Source organism: Hemiscyllium ocellatum, chromosome 20, assembly GCF_020745735.1.
Source record: "Hemiscyllium ocellatum isolate sHemOce1 chromosome 20, sHemOce1.pat.X.cur, whole genome shotgun sequence".
Lineage (NCBI taxonomy): Eukaryota > Metazoa > Chordata > Chondrichthyes > Orectolobiformes > Hemiscylliidae > Hemiscyllium > Hemiscyllium ocellatum.
The window spans coordinates 25,604,946-25,630,433 of record NC_083420.1 but is presented as its reverse complement, the minus strand read 5'-3'; the positions used below and the strand labels follow the sequence as shown (position 1 = coordinate 25,630,433).

Below are 25,488 nucleotides of genomic sequence, written 5' to 3'. Positions count from 1 at the left end.
GTTTTTGCCTCTCAAAGGAGGACACACATAACACCCCAAAAATGTTGAATGGAAGGTCTAGGGAGAAGGAGCAACTGAAGGAAATCAGTATTGATAGGGAAATAGTTTTGAGAAGATTTGTAGCTCAGTTTGAGATTTTTGATGTGGGTTTGCTCACTGAGCCAGACCGTTCATTTCCAGACGTTCCGTTACCCTACTAGGTAACATCTTCAGTGGGCCTCAGGTGAAGCAATGCTGAACATTCCTGCTTTCTATTTATAGGTTTGGGTTAGTGATGTCATTTCCTGTGGTGAAGTCACTTCCTGTTCCTTTTCTCAGTGAGTGATAGATGGGGTCTAACTCGATGTGTTTGTTGATAGACATGATCACCGACTAGCCACAAAAAGACATGACCCACTCTCACTAGTATCCTTAATACGGGTGAGGAAGGACACCACTTCAACTGGGACAACACATCTATCCTAGGATAAGCCAGACAAAGACATGCATGAGAATTCCTAGAAGCATGGCATTCCAACTGGAGCTTTAACAACAAACACATCGAGTTAGACCCCATCTACCACCCCCTGAGAAAAGGAGTCATAGAGATGTACAACATGGACCCTTCCGTCCAAATATCCCAACCCAATCTAGTCCCACCTGCCTGCACCTGGCCCATATCCTTCCAAACCCTTCCTATTCACCACAGGAAATAACATCATGGGAAATGACATCGCCAACCCAAAGAAACCCAAGCATATAAATAGAAAGCAGGAATTTTCAACATTGCTTCGCCTGAGGCCCACTGAAGATGTTACCTAGTAGGCTAACGAAACATCTGGAAATGAACCTTCCAGCTCAGGGAAATAGTGTTGGAGAAATTGTTGTGATTAAAGGCCAATAAATTCCCGGAGTTTGATAATTTGCATCCCGGGGTACTTAAGGAAGTGGCATTAGAAATAATGGAAAACTTGGTTATCTTTCAAGATTCTCTAGAATCTGGAACAGTTTCTGTGGATTGGAGGGTAGTGAATGTAACCTCACTATTTAAAGGAGGAGGTAGTCAGAAGGTGGGCTGTTATAGACTAGTTAGCCTGACATCAGCAGTGAGGAAAATGTTAGAATCCGTTATCCAAGTGGTCTGCTTTTAATCTTTTAAAACAGTAACAGGATTGGACAGAATCATTGTGCATTTGCAAAAGGGAAATCAAGCTTCTCAAATCATCAATGTTTTGAATATGTAACTAGTAGAGCTAATAAGCTTTTCAGAAGGTTTTTGATAAGATGCCTCATAAGAGGTCAGCGTGTAAAGTAAAAGCTCATGGGATTTGGGGGCAGTGTACTGATATGGATAGAAATCTGGTTGGTGGATGGGAAACAAAGAATAGGAAAAATGGTCTTTTTCAAAGTGTCAGGCAGTGAGTAGGGGGGTACCTCGGATCAGTACTAAGACTCCAGCTATTCACAGTATATATTAATGATTTCGGGTGAAGGAACCAATGTAATATCTCCAAGTTTGCAGATGAGGTTAACCTGACTCGGAGGGTGAATTGTAAGGAGGATGCAGAGATGCTTCAGTGTGATTTAGACAAGTTGAGTAAGTGCACAAATACATATAAATGAATAATGTGGATAAATGTGTGCAAAAACAGAAGGCAAATAAATACCTAAATGGCTGTAAATTGAAAAAGGGACTGTACAGCAAAAACTGATGTATACAGATATCCAGTTACTGAAAGTAAACAAGTAGGTGCAGTATATGGTGAAGAAAACAAATGGTATGTTGGCCTTCATTGTGAGAGTATGGAACCAGGAATGCCTTGCTGCAATTGTACTGAACCTTGATGAGACCACACCTGGAATATTGTGTGCAGTTTGGTATCGCTATTGAAGGTTGGATGTTCTGGCTAAAGAGGGAGTACAATGATGGTTTACCAGACTGATTCCTGAGATGGCAGGACTGATGCAGGAAAAGAGACTGGATCAGCTAGGACTATAATTACTGGCTACAAAACCAGGTCAGAAGCTAGGAGTACGATGGTGAGTAACTCACCACCTGATTCCCCAAAGCCTGACCACACCTAAAAGGCACAAGTCAGGTGTGTGATGAAATATTATCTACTTGCCTGGATGGGTGCAGCTAAAGTAACACTCAAGCTTGACACCAGCCAAGATGAAGCAGCCCACCTTGATTAGCACCAAATCCACAAGCATCCACTTGCCCCACAAACATTCAGTAGCAGCTGTATGCACTGTCTACAAAGTTCATGAAAGATCCTTAGACTACACCTTCCAAACCCACAACTACTTCCATCCAGAAGGACAAGGGCAGCAGATACATGGGAAAGCTGCTACCTGCAAGTTCTCCTCCAGGCCAACAGCCATCCTGATCTGGAAATAGTTCCTTCATTGTCGCTGGGTCAAAATCCTGGAATTGGATCCCTAATGGCATTGGGAGCCAATCTATAGCATGTGAAGTGTAGCGGTTCAAAAAGAACACCAATTCTCAAGGGCAATTAGGGATTGACAATAAATGTTGGCCAGCCATTGATATCCATGTCCCATGAACGAAAAAAAAATTGGACAGGGTAAGTGCAAGAAGGATGTTCCTGATGACTGGCAACCTAGAATCAGGAGTCATACTTTAAGGATTGAGGTAGACCATATCGGACTGAGATGAGGTAAAATTTCTTCAGACAATAGTGAGCCTGTGGAACACTGCTACAAAAAGTGTTTGAAGTCAAAACTCTGATATTTTCAAGAAGAAGTTAGATACAGCTCTTCTGAGGGTAAAGGATGTGGGGATAAAGCAGGAAAGTGTACTGAGTTGTATCAAACATGAAATGCTGGTGAAGCGCAGCAGGGCTGGCAGCATTTCTGGAGAGAGCAACACAGTGTTTTGAGTCAGGTTTGACTTCAGAATGGAATGCTACTTCAGAAGCGGACTATAAGCCTTAACTCTGTTTCTCTCTCCAAAGGTGCTGCCAGATCTGCTGAGTTTCTCCAGCTTTCAATGTTTTTGATTTCCAGCATCTGCAGTGTTTTGCCTTTATTGAGTTGGATGATCAACCATGATCGTATTGACTGGCGAAGCAGGCTTGAAGGACCAAACACATCTCTCCCATTTTCTATGTTTATATGTTTTGAACATTTCATGCTTTTAGCCATCAATTCAGTATAGCTGCAAAACTGGCATCCACTGACAATGCAAAGTGTGGCTCATGTATATCCTGTCCCAAAAGAGTAAATTACTGTCCTATCATTATTCTCAATCATCAGCAAAGTGATGGATGATGTTGGTAGTTTATGTTGAGGTGGTCAGCAATATTAAATGTTGCCTGGTGAGGCTCAGGGTCATAAATAGCAAAGTAGTCTCTGCCGCATTTGCTGTACAGAAACACAGGCTGAGAAGATACAGATTCAATGAGCTCTGTTTTCTCTGGGCCCTTTTTGTTCCTGCTTGCATCTTCCAACACCCTTCCAAACAGTTATCCTTCAGAGGTCGTGACTGTCAGCGACTGTCTCCCAGTAGTCAGTTTCTGTGTCTGTATTCTTCATATTCTGCCAGCAGTTATTGCCTCATCCCCAATTGCCCTTGAAGGTGACAGTGAGCCACTTCCTTAAATTTCTGCTGTTTTGGGTGGGAGCGGGGTTGGTACATCCAAAGCGCTGTTAGTTGCCTTGTTTTCATACAGGATCATAATCTTTGTGTCATGCCAGTCCTGATCACTGCCTACTCTCTACAGGACAGCTGCAGAAGTTTCTCCAGACTCTGTAGGGGCATTGGTTTCTCATGCTTGTTGATCTTGACATCCTGAGCTTTGCCTATGACAAAAGAGTCAATAGTTTTGCCAAGCTTTTCCACCAGAGGTTTGATATTCAGCTTTTCCATGATCTGCAAGCTCTGAGCGCTTCCTTGCTGACTCTGTTCTCCCTCTTGTATGACTCGAGGGTAATGTTTTACTCAGTTCTCAATGACTACCTGGGCTAATCCAATGGAAATCAAGTCCCATTATTCCCAGAGTCATCAAGCATCCATGGAATTAAGGTGTCCGACATACTTCCTCATTTGAATGAGACAAATTGTTGATACAGCTGTGTTCCATCCACTCATTCTTTTCTTAAAAAAAACTACAACATCTTCCAGGTCCCTTGGCTTACAACTGTATCTTTTCCCATTATTTTTAGTCCACAGTCCAGAAAATAAAAGTAGTCTTCACATAGTCATAGAGATGTACAGCATGGAAACAGACCCTTTGGTCTAACTCGTCCATGCCGACCAGATATCCCAACCCAATCTAGTCCCACCTGCCAGCACCTGGCCCATATCCCTCCAAACCCTTCCTGTTCATATACCCATCCAGATACCTTTTAAATGTTGCAATTGTACCAACCTCCACCACTTCCTCTGGTAGCTGACTGCATACATGCATCACCCTCTGCATAAAACAGTTGCCCTTAGGTCTCTTTTATACCTTTTCCCTCTCTCCCTAAACCTATGTCCTCTAGTTCTGGACTCCCCCATCCTAGGGAAAAGACCTTGTGTATTTACCCTATCCGTACCCCTCATGATTTTATAAACCTCTCATTAATTAATGACCCAACCCAAACCTTGTTTTTGAATGGATCTGTTTTCTTTGCTGATGCACGTGTTGCCCTTTTAGAGTCCACCATATGCCTCACATACTGTGTGTGGAAGGACACCTGGCTATTCTAATAACGTTGTGACTGGCAGATTTGGTGCATACTCTAGCAGTCTGTTCAGCTTCACTACAATCAACTCTTAGAGTATTTTGAGTCTTTACTCAAATCTGTCTTGGAATTAATTAGAACAGGTAGCTTGGCATTAGTGATCATATCAGTCTGTGATATTATGCTCTTGCTTTCCTCCTGTTGAGAGTGCATTCCTGTAAATGGTGTCTTAATACAAGTTTGTTGATCCATTTTATGTGGGAATGCATGAGAGGACATGTTCAGTCAAATCGAGGAAGTGTTTTCCTATCTGGGTAGGCAATGTGGCTGACATTGGTGGAAGAATAGTATTTCTGCTTCGAACTGAAAAGCATCAATGCTAGCATTCTAACCTGTGTTTAATATGCTATTCAGACAATCACGAGTGGTGATGCACAAACTGAACCTGATCACTGTCCTGACTTTGGATATTTCCAGGGTTTCTTGTGGTTTTGTATTTTTCCTAAGGCAAGAGAACTATGTAATTTGGTCCCACACCTACTGCGCATTGAAATGGTACAGTAAACATGTTCTGGCATAAGGACTTTGCTGACAACCATGTCAAGATCCTTGTAGGAGTGGTCCTTCATCTCTGTACTAAAGCATAGCATTGGAGCATGGATAATCATGAGGTTAACTGACCCTGTTGTGAGACAGGTCAAGAGAATATATTTCTGTATTATTTGTTTTGGCAGGTGGGATTCCTCATTTGTGAACAGCAGGTTCTTTGCAGTAAAGTCTACGCCCTGCTTGTGGTTTTCTTCTGAACTCCTTCCTCTGTCAGATGAATGTGTAATGTTCGTTTTTAGTTATTCGTTTTCAGCAAACCTTGTTTCATGCAGAGAAGCCAAGTTAATGTTCAGCCTATCAAGCTTCCTGTTGATAACAGCATGTTTTTCAGCCAGCTGCAAGTTGTCTGTCAAACCAGTGCACATGCTCCTGATGGTTCAGCTTGCCATGGAGTCTCGCAGCAGGGAAACAGACCATTCTGTCCAACTTACCTGCCCTGACTAGATATTCCAGTTCACCGAGTCCCATTTCCCAGCATTTGGCCCATATCTCTCTAAAACCTTCCTATTCATGGAACCATTCCAGATGCCTTTTAAATGTTGTGATGTAACTGCCTCCCCCACCACCTCTGGCAGATCGTTCCATACACGCACCACCCTCTGCATGAAATAGTTACCCTTCACACCCTTTTCAAATCTTTCCCCTCTCACCTTAAATCTATGCCTCTAGTTTTCGGCGACTCCACCCCTGTGAAAAATACCTTGACTATTCACCATATCCATGCCCTTATGATTTTCAGCCTCCGCTTCAGTTGAAGAGTTGACTTTTTTTCTTTGCTTTTGCTTGCCTGGTGTATTCGATTCAGTCAACTTAAGGGATTCTAAGCTCCAAGCATCAATCAAAGCAGACAAACCTTCATAGATAAGCAACCTATACTTGCAGTCTACCCAACCCACTAACTTGGGTACTGTCCAACTGTGGGATTGTATGGTCCCTTTCACCATTTGTTGGTCTGCAGTGAAATTGGAATGTCTTGCTCAGAGTGCCAATCTGGATAAAATGCTAGAGTTCTTGGCTGCATAAATGTCAAAATCCATTGTCAACTTCCCCATTTGGGTCGAAAGCAATGGAAAAAGCTATTTTTAATGCTATCTTGGCTGCAGAGTTGTCAGAAAGATTTTCTTAGAATTTTGAGAAGATTTATAGCTCAGGTTGAGGTTCTGGATGGAGGTTTACTTGCTGAGCTGGAAGGTTCGTTTTCAGATGTTTCATCACCATACTAGGTAACATAATCAGTGAGCCTCCAGATGAAGCATTGGTGGTATGGCCCGCTTTCTATTTGTGTGTTTAGGTTTCCTTGGGTTGGTGACATCATTTACTGTGGTAATATCATTTCCTGTTTTTTTTTTGAGGGGGTGGTAAATGGGATCCAAGTCAATGTTTTTGATAAAGTTCAGGTTGGAATGCTATGCTTCTAGAATGGTGACAAAATGGCTGAAAAATGAACCTTCCAGCTCAGCGAGCAAACGTATGTCCAGATTTTCTTAGAGTTTACTTCCTTAACTTTCAACTCCCGCAAGATATCGATAAGTTTAGTGTAGCTATTTGCCGATAGCTGAGAGATTGGTTCATGCGTGATGGTGGGCTGCACAGGATTTTTCAGGGTCCAAACTTCCTCCAGATTCCTCAGGCTTTATCCGAGGAGTGCAAGGGACCTGATTTTTGTGCCGCCATAAGGTACAACAGAGAACCTGATGCTGGAGAACCTGTGTACAATCAGAGAGTTAAACGTTTGCTTTTTTGAGTGACTGCTAACCAGTGATAAAGGCTGACAATGAGAAAAGACTAACACAAAACAGAGAGCATGCTAACTTCCTTCATCTACACAATAAAATAGTACATTAATCTAAAATCTGATTGAAGATTTGTAGCTCGGGTATCCGTTGTTGTGGTTCTGCTCGCCGAGCTGGAAGTTTTTGCTGCAAACGTTTCGTTCCCTGGCTAGGGAACATCATCAGTGCTGTTGGAGCCTCGTGTGAAGCGCTGCTGTGATGTTTCTTCCGGTATTTATATTGGTTTGTTCTTGCCATTTCCGGGTGTCAGTTTCAGCTGTAGTGGTTTGTATATGGTGTCCAGGTCAATGTGTCTGTTGATGGAGTTTGGGGATGAATGCCATGCTTCTAGGAATTCTCTGGCTGTTCTCTGTCTGGCTTGTCCTATGATAGTGGTGTTTTCCCAGTCAAATTCCCAGAAAACACCACTATCATAGGACAAGCCAGACAGAGAACAGCCAGAGAATTCCTAGAAGCATGGCATTCATCCCCAAACTCCATCAACAGACACATTGACCTGGACACCATATACAAACCACTACAGCTGAAACTGACACCCGGAAACGGCAAGAACATCCATCAACAGACACATCGACCTGGACCCCACATACAAATCACTGCAGCTGAAACTGACACCCGGAAGCGGCAAGAACAAACCAATATAAATACCGGAAGAAACATCAAAGCAGCGCTTCACACGAGGCTCCAACAGCACTGATGATGTTCCCTAGCCAGGGAACGAAACGTTTGCAGCAAAAACTTCCAGCTCGGCGAGCAGAACCACAACAGTACATTAATCTATTAGACCAAAATATGGGTAAAAGATATGAATTTGAGGTGTGTTGGGAGTGACCGCTTTGACATCAATGTAATGTTCAACTAAGCATGGCATCAATTAACTATAGCTCCTTGGAATTAATAACAATGGGGAAACTTCATTTATTGAACCTAGCACAAAAATATATGGTTGTGGTTGTTGGAGGTCATTCGTCTGAGTCCTAGGACAATTCTGAAGAAGTTCCTTGATGTAGTGATTTGTTTTCAGCAATCTTCATTAATAATGTTACCTCAACCCAGATGTGGATATGTTTGATGTTTAGTGTTTAGTATTGTGCATGATTGAACAGATTACTGAAGCAGTCAGTGCCACATACAGCAAGGCATGGACAACATTCAGTTTAGCACTGGTACTTTAGGTGGCATGGCTATGACCAACTCTAGCAACAGGGAATCCAAATACCACCTTGACATTTAATACACTACCATTTCAAATTTCCTATCAGCATCGTCTTGGAGAAGTTATTATACACCTGTAAAAACTGCAAAAGTGGCTAAAGAGTTGGGAAATTCTACACGACACTACAATACAGCACAGGAATAAGCCCTTTGGCCCACCAAGCCTATGCCAATTTGTAATCCGTAGTAATGCTTCTGAGTACGTTGAGGAATTCTACTGAACTCCAAACTCTAAATGCTATCTCCAAGGTACAATCCAGGAGTTTGATAGGATATTTTCTGTTTCACTGAAAAAGTACAGGTCCAAAAATACTCTAGCTAAAGCCCATCTAAGATAAAGCATCCTGCTTGATTTGGCACCCATCTACCTACCACCTTAACATTCACCAGCAGCAGGTAGTGGCAGCACTGTGCACCATCTACAAAATGCACTGTATCAACTCTCAAAGGTTTCTTGATTTGTTGAACACCTGTAGTCACCAGGAGAGCAAGAACAGCATATGAACTGCAATTTCTCCTTGTGATCATGTATAATCCTTACTCAGAAATATCTTGCTGATCCATCATTATTGTTGTTTCAAAATCCTGGGACTTGTGCCCCACCAGCAATGTGGGTGTACTTACATCAGATGAACTGCAGCTGTTCAAGAAGATGACTCAGTCTTGAGGGTGGGCAATAAATGCAAATTTTACCAGCAACATCCACATCCCATAACTGAATAAATATATCCAATTATTTGTTTCATCATGTGTGAATAGAATAAACACAGAGTCAAAAGACATAGGCAAAACTATTGTAGAGTCATTCTTCATTCTGCCAGTTTTCATGTTACACCTATTATTTAATTAACCTTGAATTCTCAGAGTTGGGAGTGATTAGCAATGTAATGTTCCATTGTTAACACTGAGCATGTGTAGCATGCCCTACACTGGTTAGATATGGAATAAAACTTTCCACTCTCCCATGCAATATTCTCAGAGCAGCATCAGCACAGTTTAGATACAAAGTAAGGTTTCCTCTATATCCCTCCATTACACACTCCCAGGCAGGTACAGTACAGATTAAATGAACAGTAAAGCTTCTTATACACTGACTTTTGTTATGGTCTCAAGAGATGTAGATTTTTCTCTCCTTGTAAACCCTTCTGAGTTGGAGCTTCAGGAATTTGATTTGTGCCCATTGCCAGGGAGGGGCTGATTTCTGAAACTGACCCAGACGTGAAAGGGTTGAAGCAGCTAATATGGAATAACAAGGTGGGGCTTAGCTCGAACTGAAGCTGTGCAGTATTGGTTAAACCCACAAGAATTCTGCATGTCTCAGACCACACAAAAAAAAATTACTGTGTCAGTCTGGGTAACTGAGCTATTTGCAAATACTGATTCTGCTGTTCTTTGTGCATCAATAATGTGAGCAGGCTTGTATATTTCCAGGGGCTTAGTGGATGTACTGTGATAATTCTAAAAATGCCTCTAGCCTTCTCCAAACACCCTCCCCCTCCAATTGCCACCCTCTTTCACCTCCTCCCCCTCTCCTAGGCAGCGATTAGTGAAGATATGTTCCTGTGCCAAACACCTGGTTTGTATTAGGATTCGGAGCTGTGTTCTATCCACTGAGTGCCAATGACCTCCTCCCTCCTGCCTTTAATGGCTGAAATGTTACTCACTGCTTCTCATGAGAACTTCTCACAGTCATTGATCAGAGGCATGAGCTTTTGGACAGGTTCTGGACTTCAGTTCACATAAGGGGCCCTGTTTTATTTTTCACAGTTAGTTTTGTGGCTGTATTGGGTTGGGGTACACATCTAATGGGAACTATGTCACTGAACTGGGTTACGCTCATAAGCTGGATTTTCCCTCCACCTCTCCCTCTTTACCTCCTTCCCCTTTTCCCTTGAACCCTCCTCCACCCTCTCCTATTCCCCATTCAGCTTCAGCCCCTTTCCTGCCCCTCGATCCTAATCTAATTGAATAGTAGGATTGGTTTGAGACAGTGCATTCCATACACTTGCTGTGTGAAAAGGTTTGACACATTGCCCTTGTTTAATCTACATGTCACTTCAAATGTTAAGCACAAATTTCCAGGTGCTGCTGTTGGCAGAGATGAGGCTATCAAAAGGTAGTTCAGGTCCTTTTTACTGGTGTAGATGATGACAGATAGTGGGTAAAACGGCAGCCACCTTTTGTTCTGCCACTCAGACAGGAGGTGGTTGTTATTTTCACATTGTCCGAAGTTTGATCCAGCAGAGACAGCAAAAATAGTTTTAAACAACTTTGAAACAAACTAGAATTGAGCTTCTCCTAGTTTGAATTTAATATAGTGTGTGTTTGCATTGTTGGATAAGAGGAATAGGTCAGGCCCAGACTGGGGGAGGTGAATAGGGAGCAGGTGTAAATTTATGTTGCCAAGACATTTGGAGGTTAGGTTGGGGTGGTGAGATGGCTGCTGTTAGCATTGCTGCCTCACAGTGCCAGAGACCTGGGCTCGATTCCAACCACAGGTGACTGTGTGTGGAGTTTGCACATTCTCCCACAGTCCAAAGATATAGGTTTGATAGATTGGCCATGCTAAATTGCCCATAGTGTCCATGGAATTATAGGCTAGACCAATTAGCCATGGCAAGTGCAGGGTGAGGGTAGAGGGGTGGGTCTGAATGGGATGCTCTTTGGGGGAGGGGGTCGGTGTGGACTTGATGGGCTGAATGACTTGCTTCCACACTTTTGGGGAATCTATGAATTAAGCCAGGATCTAAATGAGTGATCTGACTGAGCTGTCATGATGACGTAGCAGACATATGATAAATCTGTAAGTAATGCTTGCTTACTGCAGAAGAAAATTTTTACCAGATACATGAATGTTTACATTTGGCAGCAGTCTCTGAGTAAACTAAGCCTGACTATCTGTTCTGCTGCTAGAGGAGGCCAGGCCCCTCAGGGGTTAATGCTCTGTAAACTTGGAGTTTTCTCATTTATAGCAGCTAAACCCCTGCAAGAGGTGCTCTCTGCAGACCTCGATCTGGGCTGACGTTGCACAGAGCTCGAACTCCTCAGCCGGCAGCGTTGTCATGGAAATGGATTTAGGGAAACAGACTCGGCTGCCCTTGGAATGTGTGGTATTTGGGCAGCGCTGGATATAAGAGCTCCCTATATAAACAGCCCTCATTCTGGCTGTGTTCAAGCCCCTTCCCCCAAGATGTTTCTTATAATGGAGTTGTTACTTCACTCCTTGGGGATCTGTCAGTCTGATATGCCTTAATCATGATCTGTGCCATTAATACATGCTATGCAGATCTGCCACATCTCTCACCCAGTTTCTCCAACCTGTGAATCGACACAGCTTCCATCTGTTGGTGGGTTTGTTATTTGTTTCATCCTTCATCTCCTTCTAGTCATGTTGGGTACCCTTAGATTTCATTTGAAAGTAAAGATTGTAATGAGGGAGAATAAATGGTTTGACTTCAAGCAAATCCAGACTTCACAATTCAGGAAGGGTTACTGACTCCGCCTGGGATTTATTACCTTTTGCTTCAACTGTGACCTCCTTGGTAAGTAAAACTCCCCTAATGGGCATTTCCAGAGTCATTCTTGACCTTCATGTTTCTCCTTTTGGGAGAGAAGACAGATAGAGACATGGAAGGGGCAGGCAGGTTGAGTCAGAGACACTCTCTTGCCTCAGTAAATTTGTAACATGGATCGGATTTGTTGAACGAATCAGCGATCTAAAATCTCTCAATCACAGAATTGTTGCAGTTCAGAAAGAGGCCATTTGGCCCATAGTGTCTGCATTGGTTCTATTACCTAATGCCAATTTCACACCTTTTTCTCGTATTTCTCTACACCATTTCTATCCAAATAACCATTCAATGCCCCCTTGAATGCCTTAACTGAAGCATCTGCCACCATATTTCTAGACAGTGCATTCTATACACTTGCTGTGTGAAAAGGTTTGACACATTACACTTGTTTAATCTATATGTCACTTCAAATGTTGAGCACAAATTTCCAGGTGCTGCTATTGGCAGAGATGAGGCTATCAAAAGGTAGTTCAGGTCCTTTTTACTGATGTAGATGATGACAGATAGTGGGTAAAACGACAGCCACCTTTTGTTCTGCCACTCAGACAGGAGGTGTTGTTATATTCCCATTGTCCAAAGTTTGATACAGCAGAGACAGGAAAAATAGTTTTAAATAACTTTGAAACAAACTAGAAGCCATCTAATTATTAAGCCAGTTCCCTTAGAGCCTGTATTAGTAAGAAACAAAATCTCTTCATAATGAGTCCTTAATTTGCTAATTTTTTTGAGAAGAGTATCCACTTAATTCTATTTTGGAGGCTGTTTCCTGTGTGTTGGGTGTCTTGCGAATTGATTAATGCCCAACAGTAGCCTATTTGTCTTAAATGTAATCTTGGGCTTGCATTTACTTCATAAAATTTCATAGAATCTCAATGGTGTGGAAACAGGTCATTAGGCCCAACAAGTCCACACCGACCCTCCGAAGAGTATCCCACCCAGACTTATTCCTCTACACTTTTACTTTACATTTCCTCGGCTAATGCAACGAGCCTACACATCCCTGAACACTATGGACAATTTAGTGTGGCCAATTCACCTAACCTGCACATCTTTGGATTTTGGGAGGAAACTGGAGCACTCTGAGGAAAACCAAGCTGACACGGGCAGAATGTGCAAACTCCACACAGGCAGTCGACCAAGGCTGAGATTGAACCTGGGTCCCTGGTGCCGTGAGGCAACTGTGCTTCATGGGGAATAAGGAAAAATAGGCATTGAAGTTTTGCTCACTGCCAAATTTGATTTGGTTGAGGACCAGTAATTTTTTTTTGTTTAAAATAGGTAAAGTTTGACATTCCAGATACTTACTAGAATAAAGCCTCGATGTTTCATGATTTTTATTAAATAAAATAAATGTTACTATATCAAGTTGCAACAGTAAGACAATCTAAAATATAGATATAAGTGGCATAGTGGTTCAGTGGTTAGCACTGTTGCTTCATGAAGATCGAACTTTGAAGCTCCCTCCAAAGCCGGTCCATCGTAGGCTACCTCAGCAACTGTTCATGTCCAGATAGTATCATCGTTTCCCCTGAACCTATATTCCAATTAATTCCCAAGACTGCACTCAAGTATATACTCTTGGGCACAGTTCCAGCTTTTTTGCAGACAGCTGTATTCAGCTGGCACCACCCTAGAGTTTCTCCGTGCTCCAGTGTTTCCTAGTTAAACTGAACAAATATTGTTTCTTTACCCCAACTCTTGGCTTTATTGAACAGTTGATATCTCCCAGAAACTTCTCATTCCCAACTTTTTGGACCCTGCCCTTAAAGTGTACCTACACTCCAGTGACTACAGTAGCTCACTATCATATTAAGGATAATTAGGGATGGGCAGTAAATGCTGGACTAGCCAACAAAAACACACATCCCATAATAACAGAATTGTCTCAGCTTCAAGCTGCAATAAACCTCTTTGGTTCTAGGAGGAACTATCATCTTCAGCTGCTTCATCAATGACCTTCCCTCAAGCATAAAATCAGAGGTGGGGATGTTCTCTGATGATATGTTCAACCCCACTTGCTATCCTTGGATACTGAAGTACTGAATGTCTGCCTGCAGCAAGGCTTTGCTTGATGTATGGCAAGTGACACTGGTACCATGTTACTGCTAGGTGATGACCATCTCCTATAAGACTCTCCAATCATCTCCCCATTACATTCAGTGGCATCATCATAGCTGAATCCTGACCATCAACATCTTGGGGGTTACCATTCATTCACCAGAGTGAAGTAAACCAGTCACATAAATGCAGTGGTGACAAGAGAAGGTAACAGGATAGGAGTTCTATGCTGAGTAATTCACCATCCAAAAAGCTACCTACCATCAACAAGAGACAAGTCGGGAGTATGATGACTGCAGCTCCCACAACACTCGAAGCACAACACCATCCAGGACAAAGCAGCTAATTTGACTGACACTCAGTTAATAAATTCCACATTGACTGCTTACCAGCTGATGTACAGTGACAGCAGTGTCCTCCATTTGCAAGCTTCATTATAAAAAAAACTCACCAAGGGTCTTTAGAAGACATCTTCCATACCTGTGATCTCTAACATCTAGAAGGATAAGGGCAGCAACTATATCGGAAGACCACCATCCCTTCCCTCCAAGCCACACTATCCAAATTTGAAACTATATAGCTGCTCTTTCACTGTCCTTGGGAAAAGCTGGAACTCTGGCCATAACAGTATTGTGGAAATACTTACAACATGTGGACTGCAGAAGTTTAAGAGTACGGCTTATCACTTTCTCGAGGGTAATTGGAGATGAGTAAGTAAGAATGTCCACTCCCTTTGAATGAAGAAGAAAAGGTCAATTTGAAATTGGTGGACCCTACCAATGTAGCTTGTCCTGCTAGTCTCAAGCTGACCTTTACAGATTAATGAATCATTTAAATATAATTTGGCTCTAACTCCTTCTGGACTGTCATTATTGTGAGCTTTGCAATCACCATGGTCGTCTTAGCTAATGATATCTGTTTTTATTAACTGCATCTCTTCTATTTTGATTCCATTACAGAAACATGAGTAACCTTCTGAACTGTTCTGGTAAACACTAAAGCCTGCAGAGTTTTAATTACCACATCTTGTTAGTTGCTAACATCTTAAAGCAACATGACTCCTACCTTTTAAGTGCACAAGATTTTAAGATGCTTCAATATGTTTATCACAATTTCTACAGTTTTACGTTAATTCCTAAAATTAAAAATTATATTCTAGCTAGAATACATGGGTTATGAACTCTTTGCTAAAAGTTAAAGCCAAGATCAAGGCAGAGATTAAAATCTCATAGGGGTTGGTTTTAAATCAGAAGAGGGAGGCAGAGATAAACTTGTATGCAAATTGGCAGTTGAATCCTACATTACAACAGTGACTATACTTCAGAGAGTACTTTGGACAGTCTTGTGGTCATACTGTTGTAGCAGTACAGTACTCCTGAAGAAAGTCCGAACAGTACAGCACAAGAAATGCAGTGTTCTTAAAGACAAGGGAGTTTGCCTTACGGTTTCAAGTTATAAATACAGCTAGATTGAATCCCCTGGCTTTTAAATCAACAACCTTCTCACAGCAAAGGACTGGGTGTATTGTTCCAGTGTCCTCATCACCAAATGTCCTGGATATGTCACTGGATTATTGAGCCAGAGCTGGATAACATATGCTGGCCTTGCCAGTAATGTCACATTGTGACAATTGATTAAAAATATGGGCTTGTGGGACAAGGAAAAGGACAGTAGAGGATAACACTTTTGCCGTGGGCAGACATTTTGGTCAGCATGGGCAGGTTTGGGCCAAAGGACTTGTCTCTATGCTGTAAGATTCTATGGCAAAATGTTATAGGCAAATTTCATGATAGTTTGAGATGGAGAAGGGCCCAGTTCTTTCCGGCCAGCAGGTCTGCCTGTTTGTCTTCTCTTGGATTGTCTGTGAAGCAGGATCAGATTTTGTCTGTTGCTATTACAGTAATCTTTACAAATACAGATGGAAAACTGACAACTTACTTTTGACCTGGGATCAGTCAGTGTGGACTAAGCTTGCCTGTTATTGTTGGACTGTTATTGAGGACAACAGGAAGCAGAGAGAGTGCAGCAGCTGCATGCTAGGCAATTGGGCAATGCCTATCGATGGTATCTGGGAATGATGCAGGGCTCTGGGATCTTGAGGTGACATTTGGCTCTGGGACCCGAGTTTGGAGATGGGACTGGGATTTGAGATACTTGTGCAGGCAGGGTTGCGATCCAGGATTCTGACACAGAACTAAAATCTGGGATTTAGGCTCAAATCTGGGATCTAGGGGTGGAATTAATGTTATTTCCCCAACTGTGTTTTTTTTGCTGAGTGTGGAAGTAATATTTTTTCTCTCTTACAGAGCGTTCAAGGCCACGAAAACATCAAAGATTCCCGGCTGATCTGGCTCAAAGCATCAGACACTATCCTGTCAACTGGGTTTAGCCAGGTGGTTATCACTGCTGTTATGGGATTAGTACACAGGCCATAAGAGATAGGAGCAGAATTAGTCATTGAGCCCATTGAATCTGCTCTGCCATTCAGTTGTGGCTGGTATGTTTCTCAACTCCATTCTCTGGCTTTCTGCCCATAACCTTTGATTCCCTTACTAACCAAGAGTCTGTCTATCTCAGTCTTAAATATACTCCATGACTTGGCGTCCACAGCTCTCTGTGGCAATTAGTTCCACAGATTTACTGCACTCTTCCTGAAGTAATTCCTCCTCGCCTCAGTTCTAAAGGGCTGTCCCTTAACCCTGAGTCTCTTCTACTGGTAGAAACGTCTTTTACGCATTCACTCTGTTGCTTTAACCAGATACCTGCTTTTTCTTCTAAATTCTGAGTACAGACCCAGAGTCCTCAACTACTTCTCGAAAGGCAAGTCCTTCATTTCAGTATCAGTTTTGTAAGCTCCTCTGGACACCCTCCAAAGCCAGCACATATTTTCTTGGATATGGGGCCCAAAACTCTTCTCAATATTCCAAATGCGGACTGATCAGACACTTGTACAGCCTCAGCAGTACATCTTTGTTCTCGCATTCCAGTCCTCTTGAAATTCAAGTGCTATCATTGCACTTGGGTTCGTAACTGTCACCTCAACCTGTATGTTAACCTTGAGAAAATCCTGAACTAGGACTCTCAAGTACCTTTTCATTTTAGATTTCCGAAGTCTTTCCCTGTTTAGAAAACAGTCTTTGCTTCTATTCTTCTTATCAAAATGTATAACCTCATGTTTTCCCACATTGTGTTATCTCTACCACATGCTAGAGTATTTAATAAGGTAAGAACCCATGGTGTTGGAGGTAGTATAATAGCATGGATAGAGGGTTTGTGAACTAATAGAAGATAAAGAGTTGGGATATGGGGATATTTTTAGGATGACAACCTAGTGGAGTGCCGCAGGGATCAGTGCTGGTGCCACAATTATTTACAATGTATATTAATGAGGAAAGAGAATGTGCGACAACCAAATTTGCAGATAACACAAAGGTGGGAAAACAAATGCTTAGGATGAGACACACAGTCTGCAGAGAGATATATAGGTTAAGTGATTGGGCAAAAATGTTTGCGTTTGAATATAATATGGGGAAATGTGAGGTTATGCACTTTGGGAGGAGAAAAGCGGAAGTGAATATTATTTAAATGGAGAAAGACTACAGAGGGCTACTGAACAGAGATTAGAAAGTAGTTGTCTATGAATCTGATAAATCTAGTATCCAAGTTCAGTGGACAATAAAGAAAGTAAATAAAATATTGGCCTTAAGTTCTGAGGAATGGAGTATAAAATAGGGAAGTTTTGCTAAAATTGTACAAGACGTTAGAGTCGAGTGTGTGTTGCTGGAAAAACACAGCAGGTCAGGCAGTGTTCTAGGAGCCGGCATAAGCCCTTCATCTGGAATGATATTTCAGCAAAAGCCCTCCCAGATGCTGCTTGACCTGCTGTGCTTTTCCAGAACCACACGCTCAACTCTGACCTCCAGCAAGTGCAGTCCTCAATTTCTCCCTGTACTAGTCAGACTGCAGCTGGAATACTGTGGACAATTCTGGGCCCCTTATCTAAGGAAAGATGTAGATCATTGGGGCAGTCCAAGGAAGGTTTACTCATCTGATACTAGGTATGGAGGGACTGTCTTATGAGGAGAGGTTGAGTAGATTGGGCGACGTTATTGAAATGTGCAATGTTCTTTGAGGGCTCAAGAGTAAATGTGGGAAGGTTATTTCCCTTGTGGAAGTGTCTAGGACCAAAGGGCTTAACCTTAGAATAAGGGGCTGCACATTTAAGAAAGGAGATGAGGAAGAATTTCTTCTTGGAGTATAGTGAATTTATGAAATTCTTTACTGCAGAGGGCTGTCAAGGCTCCATTGTTTAAGAATATTCAAGGCTTGGATATTTAAAAAATGTGACTTTTTTTTAATCAATGAGGGAATCATGGGTTATGGTGAAAAGTCAGGAAAGTGGAGTTGAGGATGACCAGGTCAGCCATGAACTCATTGAATGGTGGAGCAGATTTGATGGATTGAATAGCCTACTTCTGTTACTGTGTCTTAATGTCTTATTATTTTGGCTTCATTTTAATACGGTGGGCTGGTAGTGCACCTTTCGTAATTGTTCTTCAGAATGGTTATGAATGTTGCTGTACATCAACATTGCACACACATCTTTCCAAATCAAAGGAGTAGCCATGGGCACCCGCATGGGCCCCAGGTATGCCTGCCTCTTCGTTGGATATGTGGAACAATCCATCTTCCGCAGCTACACTGGCACCACCCCCCACCTTTTCCTCCACTACATCGATGACTGTATCGGCGCTACCTCGTGCTCCCACGAAGAGGTTGAACAGTTCATCCACTTTACTAACACCTTCTACCCTGACCTCAAATTTACCTTGACCGTCTCAGACTCCTCCCTCCCCTTCCTAGATCTCTCCATTTCTATCTCGGGGGACCGACTCAACACGGGCATTTACTATAAACCGACCGACTCCCACAGCTACCTAGATTACACTACCTCCCACCCTGCCCCCTGTAAAAACGCCATCCCATATTCCCAATTCCTTCGTCTCCGCCGCATCTGCTTCCAGGAAGACCAATTCCAATACCGAACAACCCAGATGGCCTCCTCCTTCAAAGACCGCAATTTTCCCTCAGACGTGGTTGACGATGCTCTCCACCGCATCTCCTCCACTTCCCGTTCCTCCGCCCTTGAACCCCGCCCCTCCAATTGCCACCAGGACAGAACCCCGCTGGTCCTCACCTACCACCCCACCAACCTCCAGATACATCGTATCATCCTTCGTCATTTCTGCAACCTCCAAACGGACCCCACTACCAGGGATATATTTCCCTCCCCTCCCCTATCAATGTTCCGGAAAGACCACTCCCTCAGCGACTCCCTCGTCAGGTCCACACCCCCCACCTACCCAACCTCCACTCCCGGCACCTTCCACTGTAACAGTAAAAAATGCAAAACTTGCGCCCACACCTCCCCCCTCACTTCCCTCCAAGGCCCCAAGGGATCCTTCCATATCCGTCACAAATTCACCTGCACCTCCACACACATCATTTACTGCATCCGCTGCACCCGATGTGGACACCTCTACATTGGGGAGACATGCCACCTACTTGCGGAACGTTTCAGAGAACACCCCTGGGACACCCGCACAAACCAACCCAACCACCCTGTGGCTGAACATTTTAACTCCCCCACTCCAAGGACATGCAGGTCCTTGGCCGCCTCCATCGCCAGACCATGGCAACGCGACACCTGGAGGAAGAGCGCCTCATGTTCTGCCTAGGAACTCTCCAACCACAAGGGATGAATGCAGATTTCTCCAGCTTCCTCATTCCCCCCCCCCCCCCCCCCCCCCCCCACCTTATCTCAGTCCCAACCCTCGGACTCAGCATCGCCTTCTTGACCTGCAATCTTCTTCTCTACCTCTCCGACCTACCACCCTCACCTTAACCTCCTTCCACCTATTGCATTCCCAATGCCCCTCCCCCAAGTCCCTCCTCCCTACCTTTTATCTTAGCTTGCTTGACACACTTTCCTCATTCCTGAAGAAGGGCTTAGGTCCGAAACGTCAATTCGCCTGCTCCTTGCATGCTGCTTGACCTGCTGCGCTTTTCCAGCAACACATTTTTTAGCTGTGATCTCCAGCATCTGCAGTCCTCATTTTCTCCACACACATCTTTCAGTCTTACTGATGCAATCTGCAACACCATATTGCTCATACACCTGATGAGAGATGTGTACTTGTCTGTATTTTGCTTTTTAGTTCCCAGCTCCTGTGCAGATAACTACTTTTCACACTTCTCGGCAATCTGTGAACATGCCCCTGTTTGGTCAGGCAGTAATGTACTGAGAGCCCCTTCCTTATTTTCCCTTTCAGATGCGTGAGCGACAGGCCAGACTGTGGGACACCCGCAAGTTTACTAGTCCTGTCAGCACCTTAAATCTTGATACAGCACAGGGGTAAGTATATGAATGTGAATAACATTTGGCATTGAACACAAGTTAACATCTGGTGTCGTCACTCTTGGCTGGATATGATTCATCAGGATGCACCGTGGAGCTATTAACATGGATTCAAAATAAGTCTTGCACAGCTCAGAGTTTCCAAACTCTGTTCCTGGGCTGTGCTCATCTGAAAGGGATTGGACTTTGTTCTGGATTGTGCTGAGCTGGGGCAATCCAGGCTGTGTTCCTGGGTTAGGAGGTTCTAGCCAAGCTAACATTTGAGGGCTCATAATTGACCTCAGTGTTGCTGATTTCAAAATAGGATCAATCTCATATCACTGTTCCTGGTCTGAATTCAATGACTCCTACCCTGTCCCCTTAGTGAGTGCATCTGTATGCATATGTGGGCTTGGGAATTTCAGTGATTCTTATTGGCAGTTGATGTGGTGTATATGGACATCAGTAAAGCCTTTGATAAGGTTCCACATCGTAGGCTGATGGAGAAAATACAGAGGCATGGGAATGAAAGTGATTTAGCAGTTTGGATTAGAAACTGGCTTTCTGTAAGAAGAGACACTGGCATAGGTGGATGAGTTAGTAAGTTTGCAGATGAAACTAAAAGACAATGGAGTAGTGGACAATGTGGAAAAAATTTGCATGTTGCAGGGGTCTTGATGAACTGCAGAATTGAGCTGAGAGGTGAAAAATGGCATTCAATGCAGCTACATGTGAGGTGATACACTTTGGGAAGATTAACAGGAAGGCAGAGTACTGGGTCAATGGAAAGATTTGTGGTGTGGATGTGCAGAGGGACCTTGGAGTCGTCCATGTACGTAGATCCCTGCAAGTTGCCACCCAGGTTGATAGTGATGTTAAGAAGGTATACGGTGTGTTAGGTTTTATTGGTAGAGGGATTGAGTTCCAGAACCGTAATGTCATGCTGTAACTATACAAAATGCTAGTGCGGCCACAATTGGAATATAGTGTATAGTTCTGGTTGCCCCATTACAGGAAGGATGTGGAAGCATTGGGAAAGGTGCAGAGGAGATTCGCCAGGATGTTGCCTGGTCTGGAGGGAATGTCTTATGAGGAAAGGCTGAGAGACTTGAGTCTGTTTTCATTGTAAAGAAGAAAGCTAAGAGGGAATTTGATAGAGGCATACAAGATGATCAGAGGATTAGATAGGGTGGACAGTGAGAGTCTTTTTCCTAGGATGATGACATTGGCTTGTATAAGGGGGGCATAGCTACAAATTGAGGGATGATAGACTTAACAGATGTTCTTTACTCAAAGAGTGACAAAGGCGTGGAATGCCCTGCCTGCCAATGTAGTTAAGTCAGCCACATTAGAGAGATTTAAACAATACTTGGATAAGCACATGGATGATGCTGGGATAATGTTGGGGAATGGGCTTAGATTAGTTCATAGGTCAGTGCAAAATCGAGGGCTGAAGGGCCTGTTCTGTGCTGAATTGTCCTATGTTCTATGAAGCTTTGTCTTAGCTCAGGAAATCAAAAGATGGTCAATTGGGAAGCTGCAATAGTGACCAAATGTGCAACATTGGGGAGGGCGATGGTTTGAAAAAAGGATTTGAGGAGAAAGCTTCTCATTCAGAGGGTGACAAGGATCTGAAGTGCGATGGAGCCAGAAACTCTCATCACATTTAAAAATTGATTGGATAGACACTTGTAGTGCACAGACCAAGAGCTGGAACGAGATGGATTTTGAACCTATGTCCCCAAAGCATTAGCCTGGATCTCTGGCTGTCTTATCCAGTGATGTGAACTACTACAGCACTGTCTCTCCTTACATCCTTCCTTCCATGTTTCTAAATCTACCTGAGTTAAACATAAACATGGAACAGACATTTCCAGCCCACACAAGAGCAGGAAAAGGCCGCTTACTCAGTGCCTTTGAGTCTTTCCCCCATTCAATAAGATCATGGCTGATCTGCAACTTGATTCTATCGCAATCCTCTGTTTTCTAGCCCTTCGTATACTTCGTGAAGCAAAGAGAAATCTCTCAGTTTTGATCATTTCAATTGACAGCTGGCCTCACCTACTTTTTAGGAGAGTATTCCTGATTGTGACTCCCAATTTACATGAAGTGCTTAATCACTGTGGACCTTTGTATTATAAACTTCATCCAATCTAATGTTAAGCATCTTTTGCGTTAACCTTTGGCAAGTGAAGAGTTAATTGAAATAAAACAAAGAACTGCGGACGCTAGAAATCTGAAACAAAAATCAAAGTTGCTGGAGAAACTCAACAAGTCCAGCAGCGCATGTGGAGAGAGAAACCAAATAAATGTTTGAAGTCCAGTTCCCCTTCAGAACTGGAGCAATTTCAGTTTTTGTTAGAGTTAACTAAATTGTGTTCCACTGGAAATTACTGCAAGCATTGAAAAGATTAGATGTAAATGAGGATATCAAGCTTCAAGTCACTGAGTTTAGAAGAATGAGAGAAGATCTAATGGAAGTATATAAAATGCTAAAGGAGTTTGACAAAGTAGATGTAGAGCAGATGTTTCCTTTTTGTTTGGACAATGTAGAATGTTTTAGGATAAGGGGTAGCAGATATAAAACAGGTGAGGAAAAGTTATTTCTCTCAAATTTAAAGAGCAGGTAGACTTTTAATTAGAGTCATACAGCTTAGAAATCAGTCCTTCAGTCCATTATGTCTATGCCGAGCAACAAATGCCATAAACTACATTAATTAGTACTTGATTAAAAGGCAATGGAGAGTAGGCAGGTTATAGGGAAAGGACGGGAACTTAGACATGAGGAATGTTGGATCAGCCACAATGGCTCAGCAGTTCGAAGGGGCGAATTGCCTCCTCATGATCATGGTTTTTGTTATTATGTTCTTACATTTTAGGTTTATTTGGGTAATGACCTTAGAATTCACTGCAATGGTGAGATGGGATCAAACATCGGTTATGCATTAACGCCTCACTTTGCTCAGGAACTGATTAGAATCAGAAATGGATGAACCCAATAACTGGGATTTGTCAGTGGGCATTTTATTTAAGGAGGCAATGGCCAATTATCACTAGATTGTTAATCTAGAGACCCAGCTAATGTTCTGGGGTCACCACGGCAGATGATGGAATTTGAATTCAATAAAAATTTGGAATTAAGAGTCCAATGATGATTGTGAAACTGTTGTTGATTGTCAGAAAAAAAAATCCAAACGTCCTTTCAGGAAGGAAATTGTTGTCTCTCTCTGGTCTGGCCTATATGTGACTCCAGACACACAGCGATTGGTTGACTCTAAACCACCCTCTTGGTAACTAGGGATGGGCAATAAGTGGCAGCCTAGCCACTGATGCCCTCAGTCTCTGAATTTTTTTAGATTGGATTAGATTCCCTACAGTGTTGTGGTTCTGTTTGCCGAGCTGAGAATTTGTGTTGCAGACGTTTCGTCCCCTGTCTAGGTGACATCCTCAGTGCTTGGGAGCCTCCTATGAAACACTTCTGTGATAGTTCCTCCGGCATTTGTAGTGGTTTGAATCTGCCGCTTCCGGTTGTCAGTTCCAGCTGTCCGTTGCAGTGGTCGGTATATTGGGTCCAGGTTGACGTGCTTATTGATTGAATCTGTGGATGAGTGCCATGCCTCTAGGAATTCCCTGGCTGTTCTCTGTTTGGCTTGTCCTATAATAGTGGTGTTGTCCCAGTCGAATTCACGTTGCTTGTCATCTGCGTGTGTGACTACTAAGGATAGTTGGTCATGTCGTTTCGTGGCTAGTTGGTGTTCATGGATGCGGATCGTGAGCTGTCTTCCTGTTTGTCCTATGTAGTGTTTTGTGCAGTCCTTGCATGGGATTTTGTACACTACATTGGTTTTGCTCATGCTGGGTATCGGGTCCTAACGAGGACATGCCGCAATCCAAAGGACTAGCCACACTACCATACATCAAGAGCATTTCCGAACTGACAGCCAGACTACTGCAACCACTAGGACTCATAACAGCACACAAACCAACAGCCACACTCAGACAACAACTCGCCAGAACGAAGGACCCGATACCCAGCATGAGCAAAACCAATGTAGTGTACAAACTCCCATGCATGGACTGCACAAAACACTACATAGGACAAACAGGAAGACAGCTAACGATCCGCATCCATGAACACCAACTAGCCATGAAACGACACGACCAGCTATCCTTTGTAGCCACACACGCAGATGACAAGCAACATGAATTCGACTGGGACAACACTACTATTATAGGACAAGCCAAACCAAGAACAGCCAGGGAATTTCTAGAGGCATGGCACTCATCCACAGATTCAATCAATAAGCACGTCAACTTGGACCCAATATACCAACCACTGCAACGGACAGCTGGAACTGACAACCGGAAGCGACAGATTCAAACCACTACAAATGCCGGAGGAAAGATCACGGAAGTGCTTCACAGGAGGCTCCCAAGCACTGAGTATGTTACCTAGACAGGGGACGAAACGTCTGCAACACAAATTCCCAGCTCGGCGAACAGAACCACAACAACGAGCACCCGAGCTACAAATCTTCTCCCAAACTTCGAATCCCTACTGTGGAAACAGGCCCTTCAGCCCAACAAGTCCACACCGACTCTCCGAAGAGTAACCCACCCAAACCCCTTTTCCCCTCTGACTAATGCACCTCACACTACGGGCAATTTAGCATGGCCAATTCACCTAACCTGCGCATCTTTGGACTGTGGGAGAAAACCAGAGCACCCAGAGGAAACCCACGCAGACATGGGGAGACTGCAAACTCCACTCACAGTCGCCCAAAGTTGGAATTGAACCTGGGACCCTGGTGCTGTGAGGCAGCAGTGTTAACCACTGAGCCACCATGCCGATTAATTAAAAAAACATGAAAGTGACCTCTGCATCTTTATAGAGAAAATGTCAGTAGCATTAGTCTTAAAAAGATTTCTGAAATAAAACAACAAACTGTGAATGCTGGAAGTCAGAAACAAAAACAAAAATTGCTCAAGGAACATAATGGAGACAAAATAGCTGATCCTGGTTTAAATTACAGCAGCATCCCCTGATCACAGCTTCCCTTCAAACAGAGATCAATATAATTTTTTTTTGCATAACAAATCATTAAGCTGGTATCATTGGCGTAGTACTGTATGATTCTCTTCCTGACTTGTTGATTTCTACACTACCATATTT

The 25,488-nt window shown here is 43.2% G+C and overlaps 1 protein-coding gene across 1 annotated transcript in view; it reads left to right on the top strand.

Annotated features, from left to right (window-relative positions):
- LOC132825415 (coronin-7-like) overlaps positions 1-25,488 on the top strand; it is a 163,409-nt gene that overhangs the window by 38,822 nt on the left and 99,099 nt on the right. Inside the window, exons 8-9 of the mRNA XM_060840658.1 lie at positions 16,225-16,311; positions 20,251-20,333. Of these exons, the coding sequence (XP_060696641.1) occupies positions 16,225-16,311; positions 20,251-20,333 (170 nt within the window). The remainder of the gene's footprint in view (positions 1-16,224; positions 16,312-20,250; positions 20,334-25,488) is intronic.